General features: G+C 31.4%; 3 protein-coding genes and 1 long non-coding RNA gene across 9 annotated transcripts in view; 3 read left to right on the forward strand and 1 right to left on the reverse strand.

The window, feature by feature from the left end:
- Positions 1 to 11,927, reverse strand: part of LOC125876560 (uncharacterized) — a 15,823-nt gene extending 3,896 nt beyond the window's left edge. Inside the window, exons 1-3 of one of the 5 annotated variants that reach the window (XR_007447508.1) lie at positions 11,831 to 11,893; positions 11,631 to 11,689; positions 10,767 to 10,819 (exon numbers count right to left, since the gene is read on the reverse strand). This is a non-coding gene — a long non-coding RNA (uncharacterized LOC125876560). Of the gene's footprint in view, positions 1 to 10,446; positions 10,567 to 10,766; positions 10,856 to 11,630; positions 11,795 to 11,830 lie in introns of those variants that run through there. The other 4 variants (XR_007447510.1, XR_007447511.1, XR_007447504.1 and 1 more) reach the window with 4 other exon arrangements.
- Positions 11,928 to 14,033: 2,106 nt separating this feature from the next.
- Positions 14,034 to 17,007, forward strand: LOC125876201 (peptide methionine sulfoxide reductase B1, chloroplastic). 2 transcript variants are annotated; one of them, XM_049557318.1, is made up of 5 exons: positions 14,034 to 14,243; positions 15,111 to 15,222; positions 16,232 to 16,297; positions 16,387 to 16,584; positions 16,675 to 17,007. In XM_049557318.1, exons 1-5 carry the CDS (start codon positions 14,051 to 14,053, stop codon positions 16,847 to 16,849), a joined length of 744 nt encoding a protein of 247 aa, XP_049413275.1. In that variant the 5' UTR covers positions 14,034 to 14,050; the 3' UTR covers positions 16,850 to 17,007. The 2 variants fall into 2 exon arrangements, with proteins under 2 accessions (XP_049413275.1, XP_049413276.1); XM_049557319.1 differs by having other exon boundaries at positions 16,688 to 16,923.
- A 1,336-nt stretch (positions 17,008 to 18,343) lies between these two features.
- On the forward strand, positions 18,344 to 27,147 carry LOC125876284 (SH2 domain-containing protein A-like). The gene is made up of 12 exons (XM_049557422.1): positions 18,344 to 18,652; positions 19,596 to 19,772; positions 20,442 to 20,648; positions 20,728 to 20,817; positions 22,059 to 22,136; positions 22,226 to 22,390; positions 22,938 to 23,300; positions 24,252 to 24,535; positions 25,383 to 25,545; positions 26,167 to 26,516; positions 26,673 to 26,750; positions 26,840 to 27,147. The coding sequence occupies exons 1-12, from the start codon at positions 18,515 to 18,517 to the stop codon at positions 26,856 to 26,858; spliced, it is 2,112 nt and encodes a 703-aa protein (XP_049413379.1). The 5' UTR covers positions 18,344 to 18,514; the 3' UTR covers positions 26,859 to 27,147.
- The window catches only part of LOC125876283 (C2 domain-containing protein At1g53590), a 67,735-nt gene continuing 66,713 nt past the window's right edge, over positions 26,343 to 27,364 (forward strand). Inside the window, exon 1 of the mRNA XM_049557421.1 lies at positions 26,343 to 26,346. The gene's annotated coding sequence lies outside the window, so the exon portion shown is untranslated. The remainder of the gene's footprint in view (positions 26,347 to 27,364) is intronic.

Raw genomic sequence — 27,364 nt, forward strand, 5'->3', positions numbered from 1 at the left:
ACCTTAACTATTTCATCCAAATACTTATTACCTCCCATAAGCACATACCAAAAAAAGTTGCCCATTATTAGAGGAAAAGTACGATAGCAAGCAGTATGATTTGTGATTAAACATAACGTTAATTTTTAAAAAAATATTGATTCACGCATCTAAATTTTGTACCAACAAATATATTGACTGGTACGATGGTTGTTATATTTAATGGAGACTTTTTTTGTTAGGCTGGTATCTCACTAATTAGGTGTAAAACGCTCGTATAGAAGAACTCGTCATTATCATGATTCAAATTTAAGACATATAATTAAGAATAAAAAGATCTTTAATTATTTCACCACACTCTTCACGGTTGTTTGGGAGTTTAAATGACTTAAAGAAGGTGAGCTTCCAAATGTTTTTTTTTACATGAACGTAGTAATTGTCTACGATCATTCCAAATCAGGATGATCATTCCTTTTTTAAAAAAAATAATTATAACGATACAGGATCATTTATATGCAATAGTATCATCAGTGGCGGACTTAAAATTTTGTTTAAGTGGGTTCAAGTTACAAATAACCATGGCGACGGTCAATAATAATAATTATCATTTCTTTTCATTATATCCTTAACAAGTTATTTTGAGGTGATATTCCAAACAAAAAGTATACTCTATTAAATTTGTATCTACTTACAAGAAAATTTTCCACATATTTTCAATTTAACAAGTTACTTATTACTCATATATATAAGACTTAAAACTATAACAATTTTGAAAACAATAAATAAATAAATAAAATTAGTAAAATAATAAATAAATAAAAATGCTCTAACCTAACTTTTGTGTATACCAAGTAAAAAGGAAAATAAATACACAATTTTGTATACTATAAAAAAATAAACTAAGTACTACTCTCCCATCTCATAATAGTTGATCATCTTACTAAAAATAGTTGTCTCATAGATTCATATTAGTTGTCCACCTTACTAAATCAAGAAAGCATTAATCAAACTTTTCATATATTACCCTTGTAATTAATTCCTTTTGAAAGTGTTCACATTTATTTGTAAAATTCGCAAGAAGTTTTTAAGGGGTATATTAGTAAATTTTTATTTTTGTTTGATTTCTTAATATGCGTGTAAAAAGAAAAATGATAAAATAATATGGATCGGAGAGAATATTTAAAAACTATAAATATATTGTCTAAATTATTGACAATTTTAAATAATTCTCAAATCTATATAATAATATAAAGTTGAATTATAAGGCTGCTGATGTGGCATGCTTCTAAAGCCAGGATTCATATTTTTTTTTTTTGACATTTTTTTTATTTATCACTTATTTTGTAACTAAATAAAAAATAATATTATATATTAAATATTTTACAATAACTATTGTTGAAAATTAATGTTATTCATATCTTTTAAAACCTTTCTCAATTTCTTCTTTTACGTTGGTTTTTTTCTCCCCTTAATCTCACAATTAGTGTCATTCATATCTTTTCCTTAAATTGCTCCATTTCTTTCCTGTTTTACTTATTTAATCCATTCCAAGTAAGTTAAAAATCTTACTACATCTTTCCTTCCTAATTTGATTATACTCATCAAGTAAGTAAAAATCTTACTACATCTTTCCTTCCTAATTTGATTATACTCATCAAGTAAGTAAAAATCTTACTACATTATTTCTTCCTTATTTCATTATATTCATCAAGTAAGTTAAAAATCTTACTACATTATTTCTTTCTTATTTGATTATATTTATTGTATATTTCTATTGAGTTTTAAGTTTCATATATCATCGATCTAAAGCTCATGAATATTTTATCTGACAAAGTGAAATTAGGATGAAATTTCAAGTTTGAATTTGGCAAAAATGATCATTTCATTTCTGAGTAAGATAGTTTTTCATCAGCCTCCATTTGTATTTATTCGTATTTGTAAATCATCATCTTCCTACATTTCTTTATTCCTCTTTCAGTATGAGATTTTATTTATGTATATTAATTATTGGAAAAGCAAATTACTATTATACCGATCTTCATGAAGTACATGATTTTCAAAGAAAACTGTATTTTTTTATTCATATATTTTTGTTGGTTTAACTTAGCATATATTGTTTCTTTTGCAGGGCAAAATTTTCACGAAACATAAAATCAAAGCACTTAACCTATCATGATGAGACAATAATTACTGAAACACTATTTCTAGATTATTTTCTTTAAAAAAAATTCATCAACATGCAAAGTTGATATATTTGTGATTAAATAATTTATTTATTTTTATATAAATTTTTTATTACTGTAAGTATTTGAATGAGAGCTTTAGAAGATATAATGTGGTATAAGAAAATTCATATTTCTTTTCATTAGAATTGTATTGCTATAAAAATATATAATTTTGGGGATTGAAAAGTAGATGTATCACTTATTTTGTCCAAGAAATATCATTATCTTCTCTCCCCCTTATTTCTGTTGTCTTTTTTCTATTTATTCATATAATATTTTAAAAAACAATTGATCCTATGTTATTATATATTGCAATAATTTATATGTATACATGATAATATAGTTAAGGAATATAGAAAGTTATTTAAGACCTCTCTTTGGCCAAAAAATACAATTGCAATATATTTTTTGGACTTTTTTCTATTTATCTTTATTTATGTGCTATATAAAAAAATATTAATAATATCACTCATTTAACTCTTTTAATTGTACTAAATATGCAATATAAGAAGTTAGAAGAATCTTTTTTTTAAAATTCTCTAATATAAAAATCAGTGCTCTTTATTTTTATTATTCCCACAGTTTTGTATTATCATAGCTCCTTAAATAATTATTAGTCATAGTCATGATATTATTTGTACTTGATATATTCATGTTTTAGTTTGACTTGAATAATAAAATAAAAGCTATTGAATGATGATCGGCTTGTGTCTATGGATGTGGACAAAAACTCAAAAAATTGTGCAATGGTTTTGTATTTTTTTCTTCTAGTTTTCAATGAATAAGGTTGTAGAAAATTTCTCTTTATTTGTAAGACTTTGTAGAAATTATCACATTAGCATTTTAATTTTTTATGTTTTCGATACGTACTTATTATATTCATATTTTAGTTTGACTTGAATAATAAAATAAAGGGTATTGAATGGTGATCGACTTGTGTGTATGGGTGTTGATAGGAGCTCGAAATTTTTTGCATTGATTTCGTATTTTTCCTTCTAATTTTTAATGATTAAGGTTGTAGAAAATTTCTCTTTATTTTATACTTTATACAAATCTTATTGTTACTAAGTGTATAATTTATTTTGGTTAAAAATAGTGACTTATGACTTTGTTGAGAGTCATCTAACTACTAATCGAAGATTTTCCTCTATCAATCAATTTTATATATATACCACTAATAATATCTATATTATATTTCATATAAATTTTATTATATTTAATATTTTAAGTAATTTTTTCTCTTTTTTTTAATGTTCTTCTTTCATTTTTTGCATTAATTATTTGTTTAATAATTTTAAAATCTATCATATTTATTATATTCAATTATAATTCATGGGTTACAAAAAAAAACCTCCATATTTTTGCATTCTCCACTTAAATAACATGCCTTCTCAACTTCCTTCTATCTAATTCTTATGATTCAAACAATCTATAAATAAAAATCATATATGAAATTGTTTGGTATTCATTTTCATGTTTTCCTTCTTTTTTTTTATTAATATATTTTTTTTCGTTTTTGTTTGTTTTTTCTATTTTCTTCATTGATCATGTATTTAATAACGAAAAGAGAGAATATAGAAAAAGTGATGCGGAAATATGCATGGCCACCATGTTCATGAAGATCATGATAGATATGTTTTACATAAAAAAATTTTGTGTCATAGTAGCCAAACACAAGGACAAGGTGAAGACATTTTTTTATGACAGTGTCAGATTAGTTTTGTACAAGTTTGACAAAATAAAGAAGAAATTTAGTGACGGTGACAGTTTCATCAAGAGAGATGATCAAATTAGTTTGATAGAATTGAAGTTTGAATGATTAATTAGAATATATAGAGATACACTTATTGTTGCTTATTTTCAACAATTTGAAATAGTTATTTTTCAATATTAGGTATGTATTCTCCAAGAACAATATTGTTTGATAAAGTCTGGAGTGTTACATATATAAAAAAAAATTATACAGGGTAAATGTTAACTTCTTCTATAATAATGTGTTGATTTTTCTGGGGAAAAAATTGATGATTCTTAAAAGTCTATCTATTTATATAATAATTGTTGGACTAGAATAGTGTGGTATTTTCTCTCTTTACTTTGGTAAAAAAAAATTCTTTTTCTTCCTACTTATTATTGAACTTATTATAAAAATAAATGTCTCAATAACTTTATTTTCGAATTGTCTTATCATTTTCTATGATTAATATTCATTATTTTGTTTCATAATGTACAAATGTCAAAATATTAAAGTCACATTCTTAATCTTCTTAATTACAATGACTTTTCACTCTTAGGAATTTGTATATTGAATGTAGTATTTATTTGAAATATGAAATATACTCTTTAATATTTTGTATATAAGCTAAGCAAAACTAGAAGAATTAGGAATTTGTGTGTGCCATTTTTTTCAATTTTTTCGGCATAGCTAATTCTTTTTTTTTTTTGTTCTCTTTTTTTTTGTGTATTTTTATATGTATTTTCTTTCTTACCTTATTTTGTTTGTTAGTGATTTTGATATGATAATTTTTTAGGTTGGTGAATAGACAAATACTAGAAAGTAAGTAGTGATGAAGTTATAACAAAGAGGAGGAAGAAGTACGAATTAAAATATATATATATATATATATTGATGTAAGAAACTAATAATTTCAATTAAAGAGTATATACCTTATAGATGACTTGGAATAACAATTGTTACAAAATATAGATATATTTAATTGATTTTTCATAGCTTATCTTTTATGATTTAGTATAAAATTTTATTTTAATTCTTTTCATAACCGCGTGAAGCGCGGCCAAGTACACTAGTACAAACATAAAAAAGAAAACTTAACTAATAAATTTAGAATATTCCTATTGTTACTTCACATAAACTAGAAGTCTAGAACTATAATAGTCTACATTTATTGATTAATTTTTAAAAGGAAACGTATCTGGAAAATACGAAAAAGAACAAAAAATACAAAACAAAACAAAAAAGTTATGCCTCGACTGAGGTTCAAACTCGGATTCACAGGGTGAAGTTGAACTCATACCATTGATGCACGCCTCTCATTGTGTAAAGAGTGGGTTCATTTTATTTATATACACAACTTTACAATTAATTTTTTTTTATATATATCTAGATTGTAAAAGAGATCCAGAAACAAGTCTAGATTTATGGTCCCAAAATAAGTTATTATATTTCCTATTAGGAAAAGGAAATTATACTGATGAAAAAAAATACATCATCATGATAAATATCTTTATAGGTAAAGTAAACGACTGATTTTCTGGATTAACCGAAGATTCAGAAAAAATAATAAAAAACGATACCTTAGAAGGTTTAAAAAGATCATTACAAGAAAGTATCACTAACCTAAAGCTATATATATAGTATAAAAAATTTCGATCAACCACCGTGGCTCCGCCCTGAGTATCCCCTAATTACGATGAAAATAAAATGTTCTCTTTGTATATTTTCCATTTAGTTTTGGTGCCCTATTAAAATTTCAATTAAATTTGAATCACGCACCGCAAATTCCCAACATGATGTTTACTATATTCAAAATTTGAATCCAAAACCTTCAATTAAGAGTGGAACAATTTTGTTACTGTATCACAACTCATATTGATGAAAATAAAAAGAAGTTGCTATAATAATATTATTGAACTTGACATAAAATATAAGAAAGAAAATAAGACTTTTAAAATTGTGATTTAAACAAATCTATATATTCTAGATATGAAAGGGCCCGTTAACGGGCCCAATATTACAATCTTAGATATATTATTTCGCGATCAAATATTAGAATGCATCTCCGTGTCGCGGACTTGCTCCCAGACAGTGTTTTCTTGACCGTTTCTCATGATTAACTATCTAAAACTCATTTAATCATTATGATATCTTTCCTACCACAAATAATAACCTTGAATTCATAATTCAAATTCAAGGTAGAGCTAAGAGTTAAGTCTTGAGAGTTCTTTCGAGTCTTTTGAGAAAGTCTCTTTGAGTCTTTTGAGGAGTCTTCTATAATTTCTAATAACTTGTTTCAAGACTCGAGTAAGTGAGTATGAGAATGATGAAAATGTATTCATGAGTCTACACTATCATCAATCATAACTCTTGAATTCATACTTCAAAATTCAAATTCAAGAAAGAGCTAAGAGTAGTGTTCAAGAAAGTCTTTGAGTTCAATTGTGAATCCTTTGAGATCAATTATTGATTTGGGCTAAGTTTTGAGGAAGTAAGTATGAGAATGAGAAAAATCATATACATGAATTCCATATTGTTATTTAGACCCTCGAATTGAGTCGTTCATGCCCATAAATTCCGCATGAACTTTCATAAGTTGAGTATCGTTGAGAGGAGGAGTATCTTCAAGTTCTAAGTCTTGAGTATTGAGTTCCTAATCATTTAGGGATTATATTCCTAATCATGGGGCTACTACATGTTACCCGTGAAGGTCCTTGAGTTGAGCAGTTTATGCCCATAGTTTCGCATGAGCCCTATGAGTCGAACAATCTTGAGATGAGAGGTATCATTGAGTCCTTGAATTGAGTCAGTCACGTCCATAATTCGGCATGAACCCTATTTTAAGAAGTCTTTTGCAAACTTTTTAAAAATATTTTAAAACTTGAGCATATGAGTTGAGGAAGAGTAGAACTGAGTTCATTTTCTTTAAAATGTTTTTACATTTAAGATGAGAGGAAACTAAGATCTCCAAAAGAGTTTTGAGCAGTTTGAGTACCAACTCTTTTAAGAGAAAGATTTTTGAGTAATAATCTCAAAACACATAAAGAGTTATGTTTTTAGAGAGAAAAAAAAAACAGAAATTCCACTCAAGTATAAAGAAGATTTCTTTCTTTATTTTTTTGGGGGGATATTATACTATTTGCTTGCTTATTAATTGTAAATAATATATTTTGTAATTAATAATATTGTTGTAATCTCTACACAACTAAGTAATGCCTACATAACTAATACTTGTATAACTAATACCTACATAACTAATACTTGTATAACTAATACCAACATAACTAATACCACATAACTAAATCCTGCATAACTAAACCATGCATAACTAATATTTGCATAACTCTAACCAATAAACAAACGGCCCCTAACTATATTATCCTTTTTAAAATTTTATCACAAATTATTTATTCTCATAAAAATGACCCCATTTTTTAAAAAAACACATTCAAATAATCAAATATTATTTGCAAAATCAATAGAGATCTAATCTATGACATTATACAACTATCTATTTTGAGATATTATTTTACTTAGTGCAATTTGGTTATATGTCTCGGGTAAATTAGTCAAGTAAATTTTAGAAACTGAGTAATATAAACCATATTTAGAAAAACATAATATATAAATATATCTTTTAACTTGACTTTGTCTGACATCTATGACATTCAACTTAGGGTGTGCACAAGTAAGCACTTAAAATTTTATAAAATTGAAGAAGTAGAAACATGCGTCCTACGGGGAATAACACACGTAGGAGCCACATAAAATGTCGCATAGGACGTGAATTATATTGTCATGTAGGACGTCAAGTAGAACACAAGTGTCAACTTGTTCAATTTTATACAAGATTATCAATTATGTGTCTACTTATGAACATCTAAAATTGAAGGACATAGATGTTAGATGAAACTAAATTAAATGACATATTTATGTATTATGCCTTTAGAGAAAGTATATTTAAATTTGAAATATTTTTTGCATAAAATTTAACCAAACACGACTTCAACTATAAATTTTTTAAATAAAATAAACAATATTTTTTCGTGACCAAACCACACTAAGAAAGGAAATGATTTAAAGCCCTCAAATTTGAATTTTTGGTATGAAAAAATCTCATTAAAAACTATACATTCAAAAATAAAAAAGATTTTTAAAAAAAATGTATCAGTTTGAATGTACATGCTTTTGAATTAAATTAATAAATAGGGTCCATGTAACTTTGCAATGATTTTTTTTACTCCTCCCAATGTATTGGTACACGTGTGGCCATTAGAATCCACAACTATTGACATAGTGGTAGATACATTGAGAATTACATACATTTTGGTTGGTTTTTTTGGAAATTTTAATACTTTATGCACAACGTACAATTAAACTAAGCTTGAAATTTTTTTTTTATTGACAAAAATGCCCTTGTTCATCCTCTCTTCACCTTTCTATATATTATATAGACAGATAGACTAGATGGGTACTGGCCCATGCTAAGCACAGGCCAAACATACTTAATTTTTTTAGAAACTTTACACAAATCTCATAATGTTAAGCACTAATTATATCTTATCTCTATTGTTTTTCAAATTATAAAAATTTCTTAAATTTGGTGGAATTCGAATACATCCAAAAACACTTCCATACATTGCGTCCCAATTTCAGATATTTGCATGAAAACGGCATGTTCTGCCAATGTTGGCATATGCATTTGATCAAGTATTATTTCTATTTTACTATGAAAATATTTAAAAAAATTATCTAGATACACAACTTATTTTATCATATTTTTAAAATTTTCCACCATTTGAAAAATTACAAAATTCTTGATTTACGCGATGTATCGATCGGATACATCACTTAAAACATCACATTACTTCACCAAACAAACGTCCAAAAAAAATTATGTTACTACACCATGAGACTCATCAGGAAGTGCTTAACCATCATTCGACTTGTTCACTAATCTCACTTTTTGTCAACACTTTGAAGAGCCACATTATATTTTTTAGAACATCTAGGAAATTACAAATAAAAGTTGTAACCAAAAGTTAATATCGACAAATTAGCAACTTAGGTAATTTATTAAATTTAGAAATTGCATCTCAATTTTTTTAAAACTAAACTTAAAGTTGTACGAAGGTATTACCCATAACTATAAATTTCATACAAATTGAATAAGAATCAGTAATCTAAGATCTTCCAAGCACAACAAATAGACTTAGAGTTGTACTAAAGTATTACCCATAACTATAAAATCATCCAAATAGCAGTTTGAAGTTATCTTTACAATTCCTCTAGCAACTAATTACTCTATAGCTCTACAATGTCAAAAACTATCAATCAAACAAAGAACCATATCTTCAAAATGAAATGAAAATCTCTTGCTTCAACATTTTTACTGGAAGTCTCCTGTCAGAATTTTTAGAGGTCACTTTTTCAAAGTTCTTAGATAACCTAATAATTGTTCAAAAATACTTGGAATCTTTTTATACAATTCCTACTCTATTTTTGTACTCTGTTCCAATCACTAATGGACAGACCACAATAATGTTGGAAAGTCATAATATAGTCAGTTGATGATGGTTTATTACCTAGAAAATAGATACCCATCTCCAAGGAACTATTGGAGTTGAAAAGTCATGCATCACGTTTACCCTCGTAATATAAAAGAGAAAAAAGAATGGTATATTATACTACCTTAATTGCTAAAATTTGTCTTGCTTAGGTGCTTGATCTTGTTTTGGTTCCTCAGATGGTACCGCAACCTCAACAGGTACAGCAGTCGTCACTGATTCTCTTTTTCATGTGTTTGTTTCTTTCTCTGTTGATCTTGATAAGAAAATAATAAAATCTATCTCTAACTATGTTGCAAGGACATGGCGAGCATCTAGTACTTAATGTTTCTTCGGCTAGAATGTATCTTTTCCTTTATCAACAATAAAAACAACAAATTTATAATAAATTGCAATTAGTGTTGAATAGCATAATTATGTAAATTTAGGTGAGATAGATTAAATGTTTGCCTTGTGTAACTACTTGAAGAATGAAAAAATAATAATTTTTTCTTTTTCTTTTTAATACCACTTAAAAATATATCAACTACCCTTCCTAAGTCAATTATGACGAAATAGAAATCTAAGGTATTTAGGCAAGGTCTAACCAGGAGAAGACAAAACTTCTATCTCCTCCACAATTTAAGGATAGAACAACATCAAATTCAAGATTAAATCAGACAAATTTGAACATGCCATAGAAGTCTATCAGATTCAGAATCAAGAACCACTCCACGGATACAATTTATTAAGTTTACCGACATTCATGAGACAAAGTGAAACTTTAATGTAACAGTACATATTCCGTAAGCCTGATATTCTTCTATAAAAAAAATTAATCCGCAGATTAGAGAGTCTCCAACTATTCTTTCACACAGTATAGCACATACAACAAAATAAAATAACTGAAAATGAATAGAAAGGCACTTCTATTTTTTATAAAAGGCACTTACATATATGTTTACACGGGTAGAATCTTGATTTGCCATAGGTAAATTGACACGCCTAATGCACAACCATGTCCTTTCCTCTTCATATTCAAGTTGTGAGGCAATTGGTACATGCCAGTATCCTTTTCTGACTCCTGGAGACATAAGGAACACAATTACATTTAAAAATTTTGATAAATGATAACACATATATACACTATTATTTTTATGTTTGGTCAATCTCGAGTTTGTACCTGAAGATAGATAAGAAGGGTGCATCTATATTTGTATTTTGATTTCATGAGCATATTATATATTATATACCAGAGCAGATCAATTAGAAATTACCACTGACCATGGAGGCAACATGTGAAACACTGGACTTGTTTCAGAGAAACTGAAATGCACCTTCCATCAAGAAAAGTAAAATCCTTTATCAGACAACTGTGAGAAGTTCAAGTCATGTATATGATATTAATTCATATGCATGAGGAGATGGAGATTTTTAATATAATATTCCTACTTTATTACTTTCTTTGCTTCATTTTATATAACAGTATTTGACAGAGCACATAATTTAGAATTGTATTATTTAATAATATTTTAACGTCATATAAATTGAGACCTTATCTTCATATATTTGATTGATCACCAAATTCAAAATTTGAATAGTTCATAAAGTTGAAGTAATATAGCATAGAAATTGAAAATGTCAAACATGTTCCTTTTTCCAAAATGTCACAAGTATTAATTTGAAACAAAGTACTTATATGTCACAAGAGCCATTTTTCAAAATTCAAAAAGAATCCTAGAGCAAATGAAACTATTACTATAACCTATGTTATCAGATTCTTAAAAAATGTCGTCAAGAGTGTGTCGGATCCTCCAAAGTAGTGCATTTTTGGAGAATTCGACATGTTTGCGATAATATTTTTGAAGAGTCCAAACAACCTAGAATATAATGTTTTATTCATCTTTATCTTCCCCCAAAATATCACAACTGCATTTTACACATAATAACCTTTGGAAACTCTACCACCTTTCTAATATGTCGTTAGCTATTTATTCATTGTTCTTGTTATTTTGATCAAATAAAGTAAAAAATTTAAAAGTATTAGTTAGAAAAAGAAGGAAATAACTACCACAATTAACTTTCAATATCAACACTAATACCACATTAACTTTTCAATATCATATCAACACTAAGATAAAAACATACCTAAAGTTGAATCACCCAGTTGAGACGATAAAAGAAAGGAAAGCATAGTATTAGAAAGTCTGAAAAAAAAAATATATCATGCCAAAGAAATAGGTCAAGTATGACAAAACATCTATGAATTCATCCATTAAATTGAAAGAAAAATGAAGAGATTCAAGAGAAAGCTTAAACCAAAAACTGAGAAAAATACTAATACTAACCTGAAATTGCTACCACCATCAGTGTGAAGAAAATAGTTTCTATTTATTAATTAATTAAATAATAGAAGTAAGAAAAATCCAATGGAGAGGATGCATCTAGAATAAAGTTGAGTGTTTGTGTGGTAATAAAGTGATCTTGGGCCATTGAGTGACACGTGTAGCAAGAAGTATAGATATTTGATTAAGTTAAATGACTGATTTACCCTTGGTCGTCCGGTCGTCTTCACATTTCTATATAATAGAAATTTGTGTTATTTTCTCTTAATTTGAACCAATAGATAATATGTACTAATAAGGACAATAAAGTATCTAACATTTGCTTAAAACAAAATAACTTAATTGCAAAAACAATAATTAAAGAGTGACTACCGCTTAAACACCACCGTACAAATGGCTGTAACATATAAACCTTTACCGTCAGAGAACTTGAGGCCCAATTATGTAATAAAAGCTTGTGGTCCAGGCCCAGTAGCAATGCAAAGCCCATTAAAATTATTTTCAGTTAACGTGGTTATCTATAAGCCTCAATATTGGCCAACTGAAAGAACACCACTACTCAAAATAAGGCATATTCAGCTACACTCGACTTCACGATCAAAACCTGGTCATAACCAGTAAGATTTTAGATAGACATACAGTGTCGTAAATAAATAAAATTCTCCTTTTAACATATGAACTTTTAGATAAAGTGATCACACATAGTATCTTCATTTCAAACCGACACACTTACACTTTTCTTTTCAATAAACCAATATAGATATATGTAGTCAAAATCAAGATCTCAACTAATTTCAAAGTTAAGCTAAGCAAAAGTATTGGCATGGTAGAAGGGATTGCCATTCATGCTTGCACTAACAATCCTTTCTCTTTTTAAATGTTAAATTTTGTGAAGTATCGTGCTCCACTTACCTAATTGAAAACGTAGAATAAAATATTTATTCTTGATAGTTACTTTGTTCAACTATTGTCATTATACAAAACATAAAACACTAAGGGGTCGTTTGGTACAAAAATGAATAATGCAGGGATTACTAATGCTGGGATTAGTAATGCAGGGTTTATTTTTATCAAGTGTTTGGTTCATTGGTTCCAACCCCATTTTGGAATTGGGTTAAAACTTTATAAAAAAACTCCTTTCCAATTATACCCTTGAATTGTTATGTAATTAGGTTAAGGTAAATAATTGCCGGATAATATTATTTTTTTTATGGCCTTCTAACTAGCTATGAGAAGATCAATTTTGTTGTCATATTTGCCTTTTTTTTATCACGTAAATTATTTGAGGATAAATAATTGTCATCTTAGTAAATTGATTACTTACAAAATGTCAATTTTCAATTTAAAAAAAAAGATAAACTATCAACTTTTAAAATTGAAAAGACATAAACAATAGTAAAACTGAATAAATCATCTACATTTACACATAAAAATTGCAAGTTATAGTTTTAATATGTATGCAATTTTATAAATTGTTCAAATACAAATAATTAGAAACCACACAAATATTGTCCTTTTTTTTTTTTAATTAATGTTAAGCAACTCACATTTTAAATATTGTATTAATTTGTATTGGATTTATGCAGTAACAAACAACTTTCTCTAAATAATTTGTAAGCTAATTTATTTAAATAGATTTACTAGTACAAATATAAAACATCAAATCAAGAAAATAAATAAAATAATTAAAATGATTTGAGGAATATTTTTATCTTTACATAGACTTATCCCATGGTATTATATCTAATGTATTACTAATACCTCCAAATGAAAGTTATTAGTAATACACCCTATAATACCATGTAGGAGGTATAACTAATCCATGAATTAGTTATACATAAGCCCATATTCCTACCAAACATAATACTAAATAATATCATACATAATACATGAATTATTTATTTTAATACAGCCTACCAAATGACCCCTAAAAACTACCTCGAAGTAGTTAGGAAGAACATGGAGAAACAAAAACTACCCATATGAAAAACTCGGTATATATATTTATATTTTGCAATTTAAATACAAAGATCATACAAATTTAATTCTCATATTACATCCTGGTATATATCTACGGTGGATAGGAAAGGACAAGTCAACATCTTTAACGGTTTAAGATGATAAAACCACCATCTTTCCATGGACTTGCGAAGCATGGGAACATATCCTCTATGAATACTAGAAAATGCCAGCATTTTCATATTCCAGAATCAATTTTAGCATATGTCCATGGCTTCTTGGACCATACCAATCTCCTCTTTCAGCTCAGCATTGAGTTTTTCATCAAAACCCCAATTGGGATTTAACAGCAAGCCATTGTCTTGCCTAACTTTTGGAGGAATCAAAAACAGAATCTCAGTCTCAATTCGTGCAATGGGCTCCTCAGCTTCTTCTTCGAAACCCGATAGTGCTCAAGGTCTCTTTTTTCTCTCTTCTAGTATAATTTGTACGAATAGAGAATCACTTTTCCATTTTTGTTTGAATGCCCCAATTTGTTGCCTTTCAGACTCCCGCTCATGAGATTACCCTGAATATGTTGTTGTTGTTGTTAGTTTATAGGTTTTGGATTCTAGAATGTCGGTAAGTTACTTATATACATATTAAGTGGTTTTTTTTCAATATAAATACGGGTTTGAGCTAAAGCTATTGGATTCTGTCAAACGTGTAGGAGAAGTGGCAGCTTTGCTTACACTGTAGTAAAAGTTAGAACATGAAAGAACTTTAAAGATTCAGTCTTTAGTTTTTATGTTCTGAGCTTGTTGTGTCTCTTACAAATTTTGTACCAAGTTATTATGGAGATTGATTGAATTACCTGTACTTTGTGCTGGTGGGAAGTAGCAGCTACTGTTGTGGAATAGTCAAGAACCATTATAAAATAATTTTGGGAACTGGGAATTGGCTCAAGAAAGCAGTTGAAATGCCACAAGAACATGAAAATTTTCAAAATGTATGTAGAGTTAGATATCGGTGGGGATGTGGTTATGTGCCATCTTGTGCAATCATCACTTCATGAGCTAGCTTTTGGGGTTGAATTATGCCTAGAGTCTGTATTCGTATCAATGTGACAATGTACAACTTGATTTTACTAAGATAAGATTATTAGACTGCAGAGGTTGATTGTATTTTTGTGAAATAGTCTCAAAATGGTTTGGCATAAATTTAAGCTTTGTGAAGCATATTTGTCTATTCATCTTATGAGATGTTGCTGAAATTGTTAAAGTATGGAGCTTTCGGAGATGTGATTCATCTTACCATGACATAAAAAATGAACATCATTGTGCAGGGGCCAGTAAAATGGATTATAGCTCTGTAAGCGATGAGGAGTGGAAGAAGAAGTTAACAAATGAACAATTTTACATTACACGGCAAAAGGGTACAGAACGGGCATTCACTGGGTATGATCTTTTTCTATTCATCTTTTCCTTTTATGCTGGAGTGGATCTTTTGTCTTTTGATTGTCAGTAGAATTCAATAATAATAGGATGCTCTCTCAAGGAAGCATCGGTATTTGAATATTGGCAAGTAATACTCTGATGCTTACCGTTGTATTGTTTATTGGTCAAATGTTATCATTTATATTTGAGGAGGATAAGTCTGGTTGATTTAGGAATTGATTTTAGAAGAAAAGGTTGACGACTTGGTTTATGTAGGTGTAATTTTGCAGCGATTTTTTTTGTGAGGGTTCCATTTATAAACCCAACGATTTAGGGGAAACACTAGACTTCTAACACCAAAACGGAAAAAGGAGAAGTATTTAGAGGGAATGTGTATATTTGGTCCTGATCAGATGTTTAAAATTTCTACAACAATCTTGGCATTCCAGTTTCAGCTACCTGCGACAACAATTGTCTTTTACACCCGACTCTAGAATCTTCACAACTCCTATTGTCTTGCGATAATCTGTGTTTAATACTGGACCACGAAACATACTTAATTTTGCTCTCTTTTTCCTCTTGCTTGTTATTTACACGTTTCGGGGAGAGGAAGACAAGGGAGGGAGTCGGCATATTGAGTTATGTGTTTCGTAGATCTTCCTTGAAGCAGGAACCAGGAACTTGATTATCTCTTATAGTCTATGCTAATTTTGAGAATCTTGCCCAAAGTGACCTCAACGACGAGTTCAGAATAGAATTCAACTCTCAATGCCCAATGATCATTGACAGAGACATGATGTGGTTAACTGGAACGTCTAATATTATGTGTGCAAATAACTGAACAAGTTTCTTATTTAATCAAATTGTAGTCTATATTTTATATTTAAGGATGTACCATGATTGCACCACTTATGTAGTAGATGTAATTTTATCGACTTCTTAGTGCCCTTCCATTGGGATGGTAAATACGGTGCTATAAATTTTTCGTCGCTGCCTGTTTTACTGATCTCTGCATTGTTCTTGTTTCCAGAGAGTACTGGAACAGTAAGACCCCTGGAACATATCACTGCATTTGCTGCGACACTCCTTTATTTGAGTATGTATTCTCCTTATATTTGGTTATTACTCAACCATTCTTAATACTTTTGGCATGTGAAACCTGAAATTAGATATTGCTTGTTGCAGATCTTCTACCAAATTTGATAGTGGAACCGGGTGGCCATCGTACTACCAGCCCATAGACAACAATGTGAAGTCAAAGATGGACTTGTCTATCATTTTCATGCCTCGTCAAGAAGTTTTATGTGCAGCTTGCGATGCTCATCTTGGGCATGTATTTGATGATGGCCCTCCGCCTACTGGAAAGCGTTACTGCATCAATAGGTACATTACTTTGCTTCCTTTAATACAGTCTCTGCTCATCTCAGTTGCTCTGAACTCTGTCATTAGCATTTATATGAGATTGAAACCTAGCTTATTCGTGCAGCGCTTCCCTGAAATTGAAGCCAAAGTAGAAATGTGCTGCGTAGAATACCAAAGGTTATCGATTTCAGGAGAAATTCAAGATATCAAGCTGCAGAATTATTCATATGCAGGAAGAATGTTGCTTCTAAAGGTTCAATCAAACTTGAGAGTTTCTTCTGTGTGATGTGTTAAAGTTCATATGTTCACATATACATAATATATAAGTTGGTCAAATGTACTCATTTTTAGCTTACTCTACGTAGATATCTTACATGTTCATACTCTGCGTACATTCTATCCACCTCAGATTTCATTTCGTGAGACTACATTTGGTATGTTGTTGTATGTTCATACTTTTATTGGCACTTGTATATTTGGGGAAAAGTTATCTTGTGATTGTTCATTCGATGCTGTGTAACAATCATGTGTCACTTATGTACCAACAATTTTTTTAGCTTTATAGTAAACTAGTGAAATTACATGCGCTTCGCGCAGGAATTTAATATCATGAAATTTATAAAATCACTTAAAATCTATCAGTCATTAAAATTAAAACACTATATTATCTTACCTAGAAGATTACGTGGTAACAACATTAATAATGTAAAGGAAAATGAAAATTATAACATTTTATCATTTATTCTTAATAACCTAAGCATAAATTAATGATTGTAAAAATACATACCAGGATCTGTAACAGGAGCAAAGTACACAAATATTTAATTGTGCAGAAGAAGAAGAAGAAGATGTTCAAAATTTTCGTTGTTTAAAAATGAGAGGAAATCCCTCTATTTATAGACAACAAAGGGTAGTGCGAACAAATGTTTATTGTGCCTTATCGAAAATGTTACAACTATTTGGAAAAGGTGCAACCCTTCAGAAAGGGCACAACCTTTCATAAAAGTCACAATTTTTCATAAAAGTCGCAACTCTTCATTAAGTCGCAACTTTTCATAAAAGTCACAATTTTCATAAAAGCCGCAACTGTTCATTAAAGTCGCAACTTTTCATAAAGTCACAATTTTTAATGAAAGAGGAAGGCTAGTTTTGTAAATAAATAAATTATAAGGGAATTTTGGTTTGTGGTGGCGCCACATAGGCGGATCTAGGGTTCTCTTTTATATATATATATATGACTATTCGTAAAGTCTTTATTATGAAATGCTTTTCGATTTTCAAGTTTCAACATTCTTTGTATCAAAAACCTTAACATTTTCAAAATGTAAATACTATTCATTGCAACCATATTTGACTTGACACATCTTTTAATAAGCAACAAATAAAATAATTATTTTACTATATCACCTCTAATTATTATAAATCATCTTACTCATTAGGAAATGAATTAAAAATAATGATTACTTAATAATAAAGGTAAAATGAGTATAAACGGTAAATTATCTATTAGCTTTCCAAACAAAACAAATAAATATAAACATCTAATTTTTTGTATCTTTAACAATTAAAAATGAACGGAGGCTAAAAAAAAGAAATTATGAAATTGGAGGATTTTTTTTTGAAAAAAAAGAAGATTTTAGCTTTGACTTCCACTTTGAAAAAAAATCAAACTTCTTTGAAATCCTACGTGTCACATCCTTATTGGTCACTATTCAAATATACATAAGTCCGCGATACAGAGGATTATAGCCAAATACTTCAATATGGGGGGAACTGTAAAGACTAGAACCTGAACTGCCGATGACACTACCAAACCGTTAATTAACAGCCGTCAAGAAAAACCGACGCAGCCATTGCCGCCGTTGAGTCACAAAGATTAAAGATCGTTTTTTTCTGGGATTTTGTGCTTGTGGGTGTTTTCTTTTTTGATTTTTTTTGAGAAAGGGGTTCTATGGGTGTTCAAGATTATAGCTTTTTGGGAGATCTTCAAGTGGAATTCAAAGATTATGAAGTTACAAATAAGTTCTCTTTGTGTTTCTGGTTATACTTGAATGAACCCTCAACTTTACCCTCTACAATCCTTTACCAGGTTTTCCTTTTTTTTTTTGCTCACTGAAAAAAATGCTGTTTTTTCAGTTCTTTTTGAGTAGTTATGTGTATCAGTTTTGTGTATTTGCTGCTTCATTTTGTCTAACTAGTTAGTGTATGACTGTTGTTCGTGTTGGGAATGAGATGGGGTTTTGGGGTATTCCTTTGGTTTAACATTCTTATGGCGGTTACTTTCTTTTTGCTGATTTAGGTTATACTCTTGTGGAAAGATTTTTGGAATGCTTTGTCATACTTTCTTTACCTCTTTTATATGCTTTTCCTTGAGCTGGGGTCTGTGGTAAACAGCCTCTCTACCTTCCGAGGTAGGGGTAAGGTGTACGTACACTCTTTCCTCTATAGACCTCACTTGTGGGATAATACCGAATATGTTGTTGTTGTTGTTGTCATGTGGAAAGATTTTTAATTTATAGCTTGTCCGTGATTTAGGAATTGGCGAGTTGCAAATTGTTTCTTCAGGCTAATGTGAATTGTTCATGCTCTTCTGTTTTTTGCTTTTATGGATATGTTTTTCTTATTTATTGTGCTGATACCCTCCTAAGTTCAGTTTGTTTGGTAGGTTTGCAACTTAGCAAAGTCTTTTTTTATTTTTTATGTTGTGTTCTGGATTCCCTTACTGTCTTTATTTAAGCCTATACTCTATCTCATTATTACTTTGTGTGCCTGCATTAGCTCTTGATTTTTGGTAACTGAATCTGTGACCACTTATAGCTGTCTGCAAATCATGCTTTTCTACTAAAGAATGGATTTTTTGAGAGTTGCAACTATTTCACGATAAAGACATAAACCTAGCCATACCTCGTATTATCAAGGAAGAGGCTTTTGAATCTTTATGATCACTTCATTGAATATGTTGTGCAAGATATAATTGTGTCCTTTGCACCATTTGCCTTTGATATGGTTGATAATGCTTGCCAATTATGCAGGAGCATCCAGATGTCACATCCCATGCTCCTTTCCTGTTACTTGATGAGAGGAAGAAGATTTTACTTTTCCCTTCACTAATTTCAAGCCATTCAAATATTACTTCCTGGAGAGAAGTTGCACATGCAATTTCTGAATGTGAATTTCCTACCAAGAAATGGGTTCATGTTGGATGTGAGGTAAATAACTTGGACTCGCCCTAGTTCCTGTAATTGCATTCTTAGCACTTGATGTGTGTTTTGCAATTTATATACTCTTACCCTTGTTGTGTTACTACTTTCTCACTCCACCATTCCCATTGTTACCTTCTACAGTTAATTTTTTTGCTCATTGTCACCATATTAGATATATTGATTTTGTCGTTATGTTTTCTCTGGAAAAGCGAATTTTAACACAAGAATACGGAAACTAAAAGACTGGCCTACACCTAGTCGCTTTTCACTTTGTCAAGTGAAGTCTTTCTGCCCCAAAAGTTAGCAAAGCTGGATTGATGTGAAACTCATTATCCGATAGCTCCATGAGTCATCTGCTTCACTGGTTTCCTTCCACCATACTAGACTAGTGACATCAGTATGCTTGTTCTGACAGCACAAACTAGACCAGAATTAGTATAATTACTGGTGTGACATGATGTGTAAGAAAAAATTGAATGTAATGCACAAACGAGATCTTATAAGATGTTCCTTGATATGGAACAAAGGTAATACACTAATTGAATCATCATCTAAATCTATCACCTGTCCAAAGATCTCAGAAGGTTGTTATCTGCTCTTCTCTGACAGCCAGATTCTTGGTGACTGTCTTGTTTCATGGCTGTTTAAGCAACACTTATAAGTGGAGTATTTCAGGTCACACAAGATCTTTTGCACCTCTACTTTGATGGGAAGATTGTAGGTGAGAAGTGTTTGACTTCCTCACTCAGTAATGATATGGGATCAGACAATTCTAGAATATCTTTGACTTGCATTGGTGGAAAGGATTCTCAGCTGGATGGTTATGTGCACAGTTCAGAGCTCTTTCCTATACTATCAACTATAGAAAATCACTATGTTAAGGTAAGCAGAATTGTCATTAATTTTACGAATATTGTCTCTACTCATGTATTTACTAGTTTCTGCTATGTGCACCTATCAGGACCCTCCAGTACAACTATCTATTGATAGTTCAAGTGCCTATGAAATTGAAGAAGACAGTGATGGTGTTTGGAGCATTGTTGGTGGAAAGGTAAAAAATATATACTGCTTCGAAATATATTGGGAGAAATATCCAGGGGCTCTGGAAACAGACCAAATCTTGACAAATTACTTGGACACAAATCAGTATAGTAAGAAACATTATAAAAAATTGATCCATACTTCCCCGTACGAACTTCTAGCTCTGTATTGTGAATAATCTTCCCAAGATCGGGTACTGTTACTTTAGAATGTGTTGAACATCTGCGTTACTCCTCAATTTTTTCATGCATCTTCTATTTAAAGTTGATTTTTAAGTGATGGGATCAAATCTAGGCGGTGAAAGCTTGCTACATTACATCAAATCCACATGACTCGAAGTCCTTGATAGACATCCGAATGTCATTGACAACCGTTGAATATTTAAGATCAGCAATGGTTTACTTTTGATATTTTACCAGCAATAAAGGCATACTTCAGAATTTCTCGTAACACTAATTCTTCTCGTTTCTCCTCATTTGTTCCGCAAAAGATGAAAAGTGTGGGTTTTGCGAGTTTATTGCAAATATTTTCTGTAGATTTGCTTATTGTCCAAACAGCAAAGTCCTTCAGAAATGACAGCAGCAGAAGTAGGTTGAACTATGGAAAAATTTGCAAAAATTCCGCATTTCTTTTGTGGAACATGAGGCAGATAAACAGCAGAACTAGCATTGCGAAACTGCTAATCTTAAAAGTTAAATCTTCAAGGGTTGTCAATGAAGATCTGACATCTCTCTAGAACTTGGAGGATTGTGGACCTGTATTGCCATGCAATATGTCATATAACTTTGCATTACATTGAGAGCGACTTTGTAATTTTGTGAGCTGTTGCACAGTGACATGTACAATTGTTGGTAAAGCTCATTATCTGCTCATCCGTTTTTCCTAATGTTTTTTCGTTTCTATTTCACGAGGGACTATTTGACTAGGCAGAAAAATAGTTATCCTCGAAATGGGCATTTATGCCTATTTGATTGGGCATTTCTTCTTATCTGCATTTATTAAAGTGAGACTGATCTAAGCACACTATCCTTCAAAGGTAATTAGTGTGCTGGTTGAAGTAGGGGTGAGAAGGCACAGAGAGAGAGAGAGAGAGAGAGAATATTCTGAGATGAACATGGTGAAAAGCTGTCGGTTGTAAAATTGATGCTCTCATAAAGATTAAAATAGCAAGAGGGAGTTTGCCGAAGCATTTATGTCTTTATGTTATCTGATACGAGTTTTTTTACTCCTCTAACTATATATTTAAAGCAGGCCTCCTGTCGGAGAAACTTTGATATAGATGTAACACTGATGGATAACTTTAGCCGCCCCATGACTGAAGAAGCGGAGGTTTGTCATTTATTGTCTATATAAAAAAATTAATTGAAGTCTGTAAGTTGCTGCAACTGTTCTTATGCATATATGTTATGCTTTCAAAGGTTGTTGCTTCGCTTGTGTACTCTGATGATAATACACCGGTTGAGAAGCCAGTTGATGCTGATGCAGCCCTTCTTACAAGTTATGATGGAATTGAATATGCTTCTTCTGATAGACCAAGCAAAGTAATTAGTGGACGTGCTTCCTTTAAGCTCAAGATATCTCAGGTACTGGATAGTTGTATCTCTTCTTTTAATACCTGCAAGACCAAGTGGACAGAAGTGTTTGTTGATTGCAATCTTGAATTAGAGAATACTTGCTTTGGAGAAGGTATATTTATTAACAGAATCTCTACTTGCAAAGAAGATATGTGATTAACGAGGCAAATACTGTCAGTGCTTGTTCCTTTTACCATTGAGTTATTTTACATGATCATAGATGTTGCAAATTTGACATTGAATTCTGCCAATCTGTGCCACCAGAGTTAGAATGATAATATTCTACGCGATGAGCACCTCAATATGGATATATTATGCCTCACAAAAATCATCCTAGTTTATAATCTGTGAACTTGACTACTTGTGGACCGTTTTATGTAGCTGGTCAAACGTAAAGACCATTACAACATTAAGTAGAGTGCATTGTTGTAGTTCACTTATACCTGGAAATTGACGAGAGTTATGCTTGGAGATGAATAAACATACTAATGCTATCTGATTACTTAGATAATGCTTCTTTCTATTAAATCCAATTGATCTTTTGTCTCAATTGCAGCTTTCATCCAAGTGCGATAACAGGCTGTTTAGCATTAGGTTTGACATTCCAAAACTGGGTAAATATCCTTTCCTTGAGGTATTTTCCAGACCAATACGGTGTATTTCTCGGAATCGCAGCACGCGGGCGACCTCTCTAATGTTGAGGAAATCATCTTTGGGGATCCATTTGCTAAATGGATCTCAATCTCCTGTGTTGGACGATGGATCTTCTGACCGGCCCTGTATTGTACGTGAAGCAAAACAAAGTCCATCATCAAAACGGGTCAAATTAGGACAAGAGAAACTATGTGCAAATTTTAAGGATGATTTTGTGCTGAAGCAAGCTAATGGTGGTTCAAGATCTCATTCCTGGACCTCTGAGGTATTTTTAACATCTGCCTCGTCCTATTATTTTTGTAGCAGGTCGTGATAGATATGGTAGTGACACTATTGCTTAGATCACGTAACTAAGAGTATATGTTTATGAATGCTGCACCTTGTATAACTACCTTTTTTACAAAAAAATTTAAATTTCCAGCTTTATGATATAAAAGGGAAAAACAATTACATCACTCATTTGGGCCTAGTGCCCAAATCCAAGTTCAAACAAAATGATAAGTAAAATAGGGCCATATAACTACCTTACTTGTTAAGTGGGTGAATAAGGTTGAAAGTATAAGTCATTGCTGGTTTTGAAAATGAAGGTTCTTCTTGTCATCAAGTTTTTGTCCTCAAGTGTTATTAAAAGCCATCGTCTCTTAAGTGATGAAGCGATGTGAAACAAGGGGTTGCACAAAGTGGTCCAAATGAGAAATGTTTGGTTTTTTGAATCTTAACTGTGAGGAATTAGATTAACATTGCCAATTTGCCATTATTGTATATTGGATGTTGTCCTTAGTTTCTAGCTGTAATTTGGTTATTACAGTGTCAAATTCATATATGTATGGTGTTTAATATTTTCTGTAAACCGTGCAATTCATTCATGTACCTTGTTACTTTTTCGCACTTTCACTTCTAGAAACGCTGGTACTTCTGTTTTTTTCTCTTAATACCATTCCATCTTCTCAGGAATGTTTTCTAAAACTTCTTATTTGGCGACAAGTTTTTCCTATTATGCATGTCATCATTCAAGGGGCTGTGATCTCGAATAATGTTTTTTACTACCTGCATTTCTCTTCAATATTTATTGCTGGTGCGCGATCATCATCATGATTATTCTTCTTTTCATTGTATCCTATACCATTTTTTGTCCTTAAAATGTTTTCTTGTTGACAACTTCTTATACCCGACCTTATTGTTATCATCACTCTCACTAAACATGCATTGAAAATAGGATAACCATGCACATCAGAACTCTTTGGTGGCAAGACCAGTAAGCCATGGTGGGGCAGAAAATTTCTCTTCTGATTCAGAGAACAGTGAAACTACGAACTCACCCATTGATGACTTGCCAAGTAACAGAGATCCAATCTCTGATATGGTTGTTTTTAAATACTGTCTCGCTGATCTGAACGAGAGGCGTCTTCTTCTCAAGGAAATGGCAATGACTGCTAAAGAAGAAGAACTTGCAACCTTTGCCGAGAGAGTCTCTTTATTCTCTGGATGTTCACACCACAGGTATATTTTCTTTATATTGTTGCATATTGAGGTATCTTTGAATGGTATATTAACACCATCTAGTTCTTAGGGCCACTTTTGGCATTTATTCCCTTCTTTCAGAGTTACGCTGTTATTTCATTAAAGTTCTGAAAGAACGAAATATGTATAGAGCATATGCATGCGCAAGCAAAAAAACATTTGCGATTTATCTCATGGCAGAAAATCAGAAGGTTTTTTGTGTGTTATGGTTTATGTTATTTTCCTTTATATTTGTCCCCTGAGGCCCTGACTCCTGAGCATTTGAAATCGCTTACTCTTTGGAAGAAAACAAGTAACATATGAAAAAGTAAAAAGATAGGAAATCTGGAAGGGTAATACCAAAATGATATTGGCATCCAATAAGTAAAAGAAATCGTCATAAATGATCTGCTTCTGAGAAAATTAAGTCGTAGAAAAAATGACCAGCACAAGGCATAGCTGTTTTCCTAAGTTTTTTCCTCATTAGTTCATGAGGTTTAGAATCATGTTTTCTTAAATGACTAATATAAAGTAAACGTTATTTCTGAAAAGCAACAAGATTATCTCTAACATCACAAATAGGATCAACTATCAATTTAGGTTGAAAGGATTGCTTATATGATGGTCGAGATAAAAACATGTGCACTTGCAATATGCTTCTAGGGAAAATTTGAACTATTGGAATTAATACATTGATTTTAAATTTATGGATCAGGGTTAGATTGACACACAGTTCAATATGATATAAACAAAATGTACACGTCTTGGTTTCAATTTTCATTTCATTATTGTCATCACTATTTTAGTGACCTTGTATGCTGTTGTCTGAATCACATTACCTTTTTAGGCATCAAATATCAATTTCAAAGAGGCTGATAGAAGAGGGAATTAACTGTTGGAACTTAATATCCAACGATAACCACCATGTCCTTTGGGAGAATTTGGTGTCCAGGCTTCAAGAGCATTTCCTGAAGATGACATTTGGTCGTATCAGATCTCTAACTCATCAGGTTCTCTTTTTTCTCTCTTAACTGGTAGGAAGTCTGAAAGAATACTTCAAAGAGGGCTATTTAGAAGTTAGTGTGATTACCACATGTTCTTTGAGGTTCCAAATCCACTTACTCACCAAATTCGGAACTATATTCCTTTTTTTAACTTGCAATGTCAATCGCGTTTGGGAGGATTTGGTGGATTTTTTCCGCAGAAGACTAGATTAAGTTTAAAGGAAAAGGGAAAGAGAAGCATCCCTTTTTGGCGGAAAGAATAATTATCTGTCATATAAAATTTGTGAATTCTCATTTTTCTATTCCAAAGTCATTTTTTGTTGGCATGTGGTAATTTTGGGCAGCGTGAAAGGCCAATTTGCATATTAAGGGTGTTGCTAATGTGTAGTGGGTGTAAACCTTGGAGACCAGGGTTCAAAATTCCAATAGAAACAAAAAAAACACTAGGTTAGGTGGGGGCGTGGGGCAGAATCACCAGTACTTGTGTTGGTGGGAGGTAGCAAGTATCCAGTGGAATAGTTGAGTTGTGTGCAAGTTGGCCTTTTGACAATTCCAAAACTATTTTGACAATATTACAACTCTGAAAATTATTTGCTTCTCTTGCTGATGAATTTGTCCAACTTCCAGGATTTCAACCTCCTGAGGAGAGTCTCTGGTTGTCAAGATCTAGTGTCTCAAGACAACTTTGAAAAGTTGTGGTGTTGGCTGTACCCAGTAGCTTTTACATTGTCACAGCAATGTATTTCTTCATTGTGGGGTTCGACATCACCCATGTGGATCGAAGGGTTCATAACCAAGGAAGAAGCAGAATCTTCACTTAAAAGTCTGGGAGCTCTTCAAGAACCAGGTACTTATATACTGCGGTTTCCTACATCAAGGAGCTGGCCCCACCCTGACGCTGGTAACTTGGTTGTCACTTATGTTGGAAGTGACTATACCATTCACCATAGACTAATGTCCCTCGAGTTCATTTACAGGTAAATGCACTATGTTCTTGTTGTTCTCTTTCTTACTTTTACCTAAATCTGTTGCATTGTAAGATTTTCTGTGTGAAAGTAAGTTTGGGAATATGTGAGACATACAGAGTTGATCTCAGCATCACTAAGAGTGTTCTTTTCTATTGTCCATTGTAGTTCTGGGGTCAAGGGAACGACGATAAGGCCAATTCAAGACATGCTGCTTGAACAACCTGAGCTCAGGCGACTCGGAAGGCAAGATTTCTTACTCTTTTGATCATCCATTTATCCAGCCAACTCATTTATTCTTCTTTAAGTAATTTTTAGAAATCTTGAAATTGCAGGATTGTGAGAAGCCAGTAGGTCACTCAAGATTTATACTTGTATAGCCATATCAGAGAAATGAAAAAAAGGAAGTGTTCAAAGGAGAAAGAGAAACTAAGAGGGGGGATGGGGTTTTATACTTCGTATATATGAATGTCTAAGCAATTTGTGAATGTAAACGATGTGATAGATTTTTGTAAACTTCCTCCTGCTTGACTGGAAATTGAAAACCTCTTAGTAGGGAAGCGCGTTCGCCTGGTGCAATTTCAGATTTGTCGGACTTGATGGATTTCAGATGCTAATAGAATGCAATAACATATTCAGTGTAATTCCAACAAAATGCCCTAAAGCAAAAATAACTTTTGAATATTGACACTCTCACTTGTTATGATTTGTTCGTGTGAACAACCCCCAACTACAAAAAAAAATAATTCAAACTTTATACCTAATTTAATAATTAAACACTCCCAAACGTCAAAAAGATCTGCTTTTTTCCCCCCAAAAAGATGCTTCTTGCTTTTCACAAGATTCATGCGGCAGTTGGA

Source organism: Solanum stenotomum, chromosome 9, assembly GCF_019186545.1.
Source record: "Solanum stenotomum isolate F172 chromosome 9, ASM1918654v1, whole genome shotgun sequence".
In the NCBI taxonomy this organism is placed as follows: domain Eukaryota; kingdom Viridiplantae; phylum Streptophyta; class Magnoliopsida; order Solanales; family Solanaceae; genus Solanum; species Solanum stenotomum.

Coding starts and splice junctions, on each gene's coding strand:
- LOC125876284 (XM_049557422.1), top strand. CDS start 18,515: ATGGGTGTTCAAGATTATAGCTTTTTGGGAGATCTTCAAGTGGAATTC. Junction 22,137..22,225: donor CCATGACTGAAGAAGCGGAG/GTTTGTCATTTA, acceptor ATGCTTTCAAAG/GTTGTTGCTTCGCTTGTGTA. Junction 23,301..24,251: donor CTCATTCCTGGACCTCTGAG/GTATTTTTAACA, acceptor CATTGAAAATAG/GATAACCATGCACATCAGAA.
- LOC125876201 (XM_049557318.1), top strand. CDS start 14,051: ATGTCCATGGCTTCTTGGACCATACCAATCTCCTCTTTCAGCTCAGCA. Junction 14,244..15,110: donor GAAACCCGATAGTGCTCAAG/GTCTCTTTTTTC, acceptor ATCATTGTGCAG/GGGCCAGTAAAATGGATTAT. Junction 16,585..16,674: donor AAGCGTTACTGCATCAATAG/GTACATTACTTT, acceptor ATTGAAACCTAG/CTTATTCGTGCAGCGCTTCC.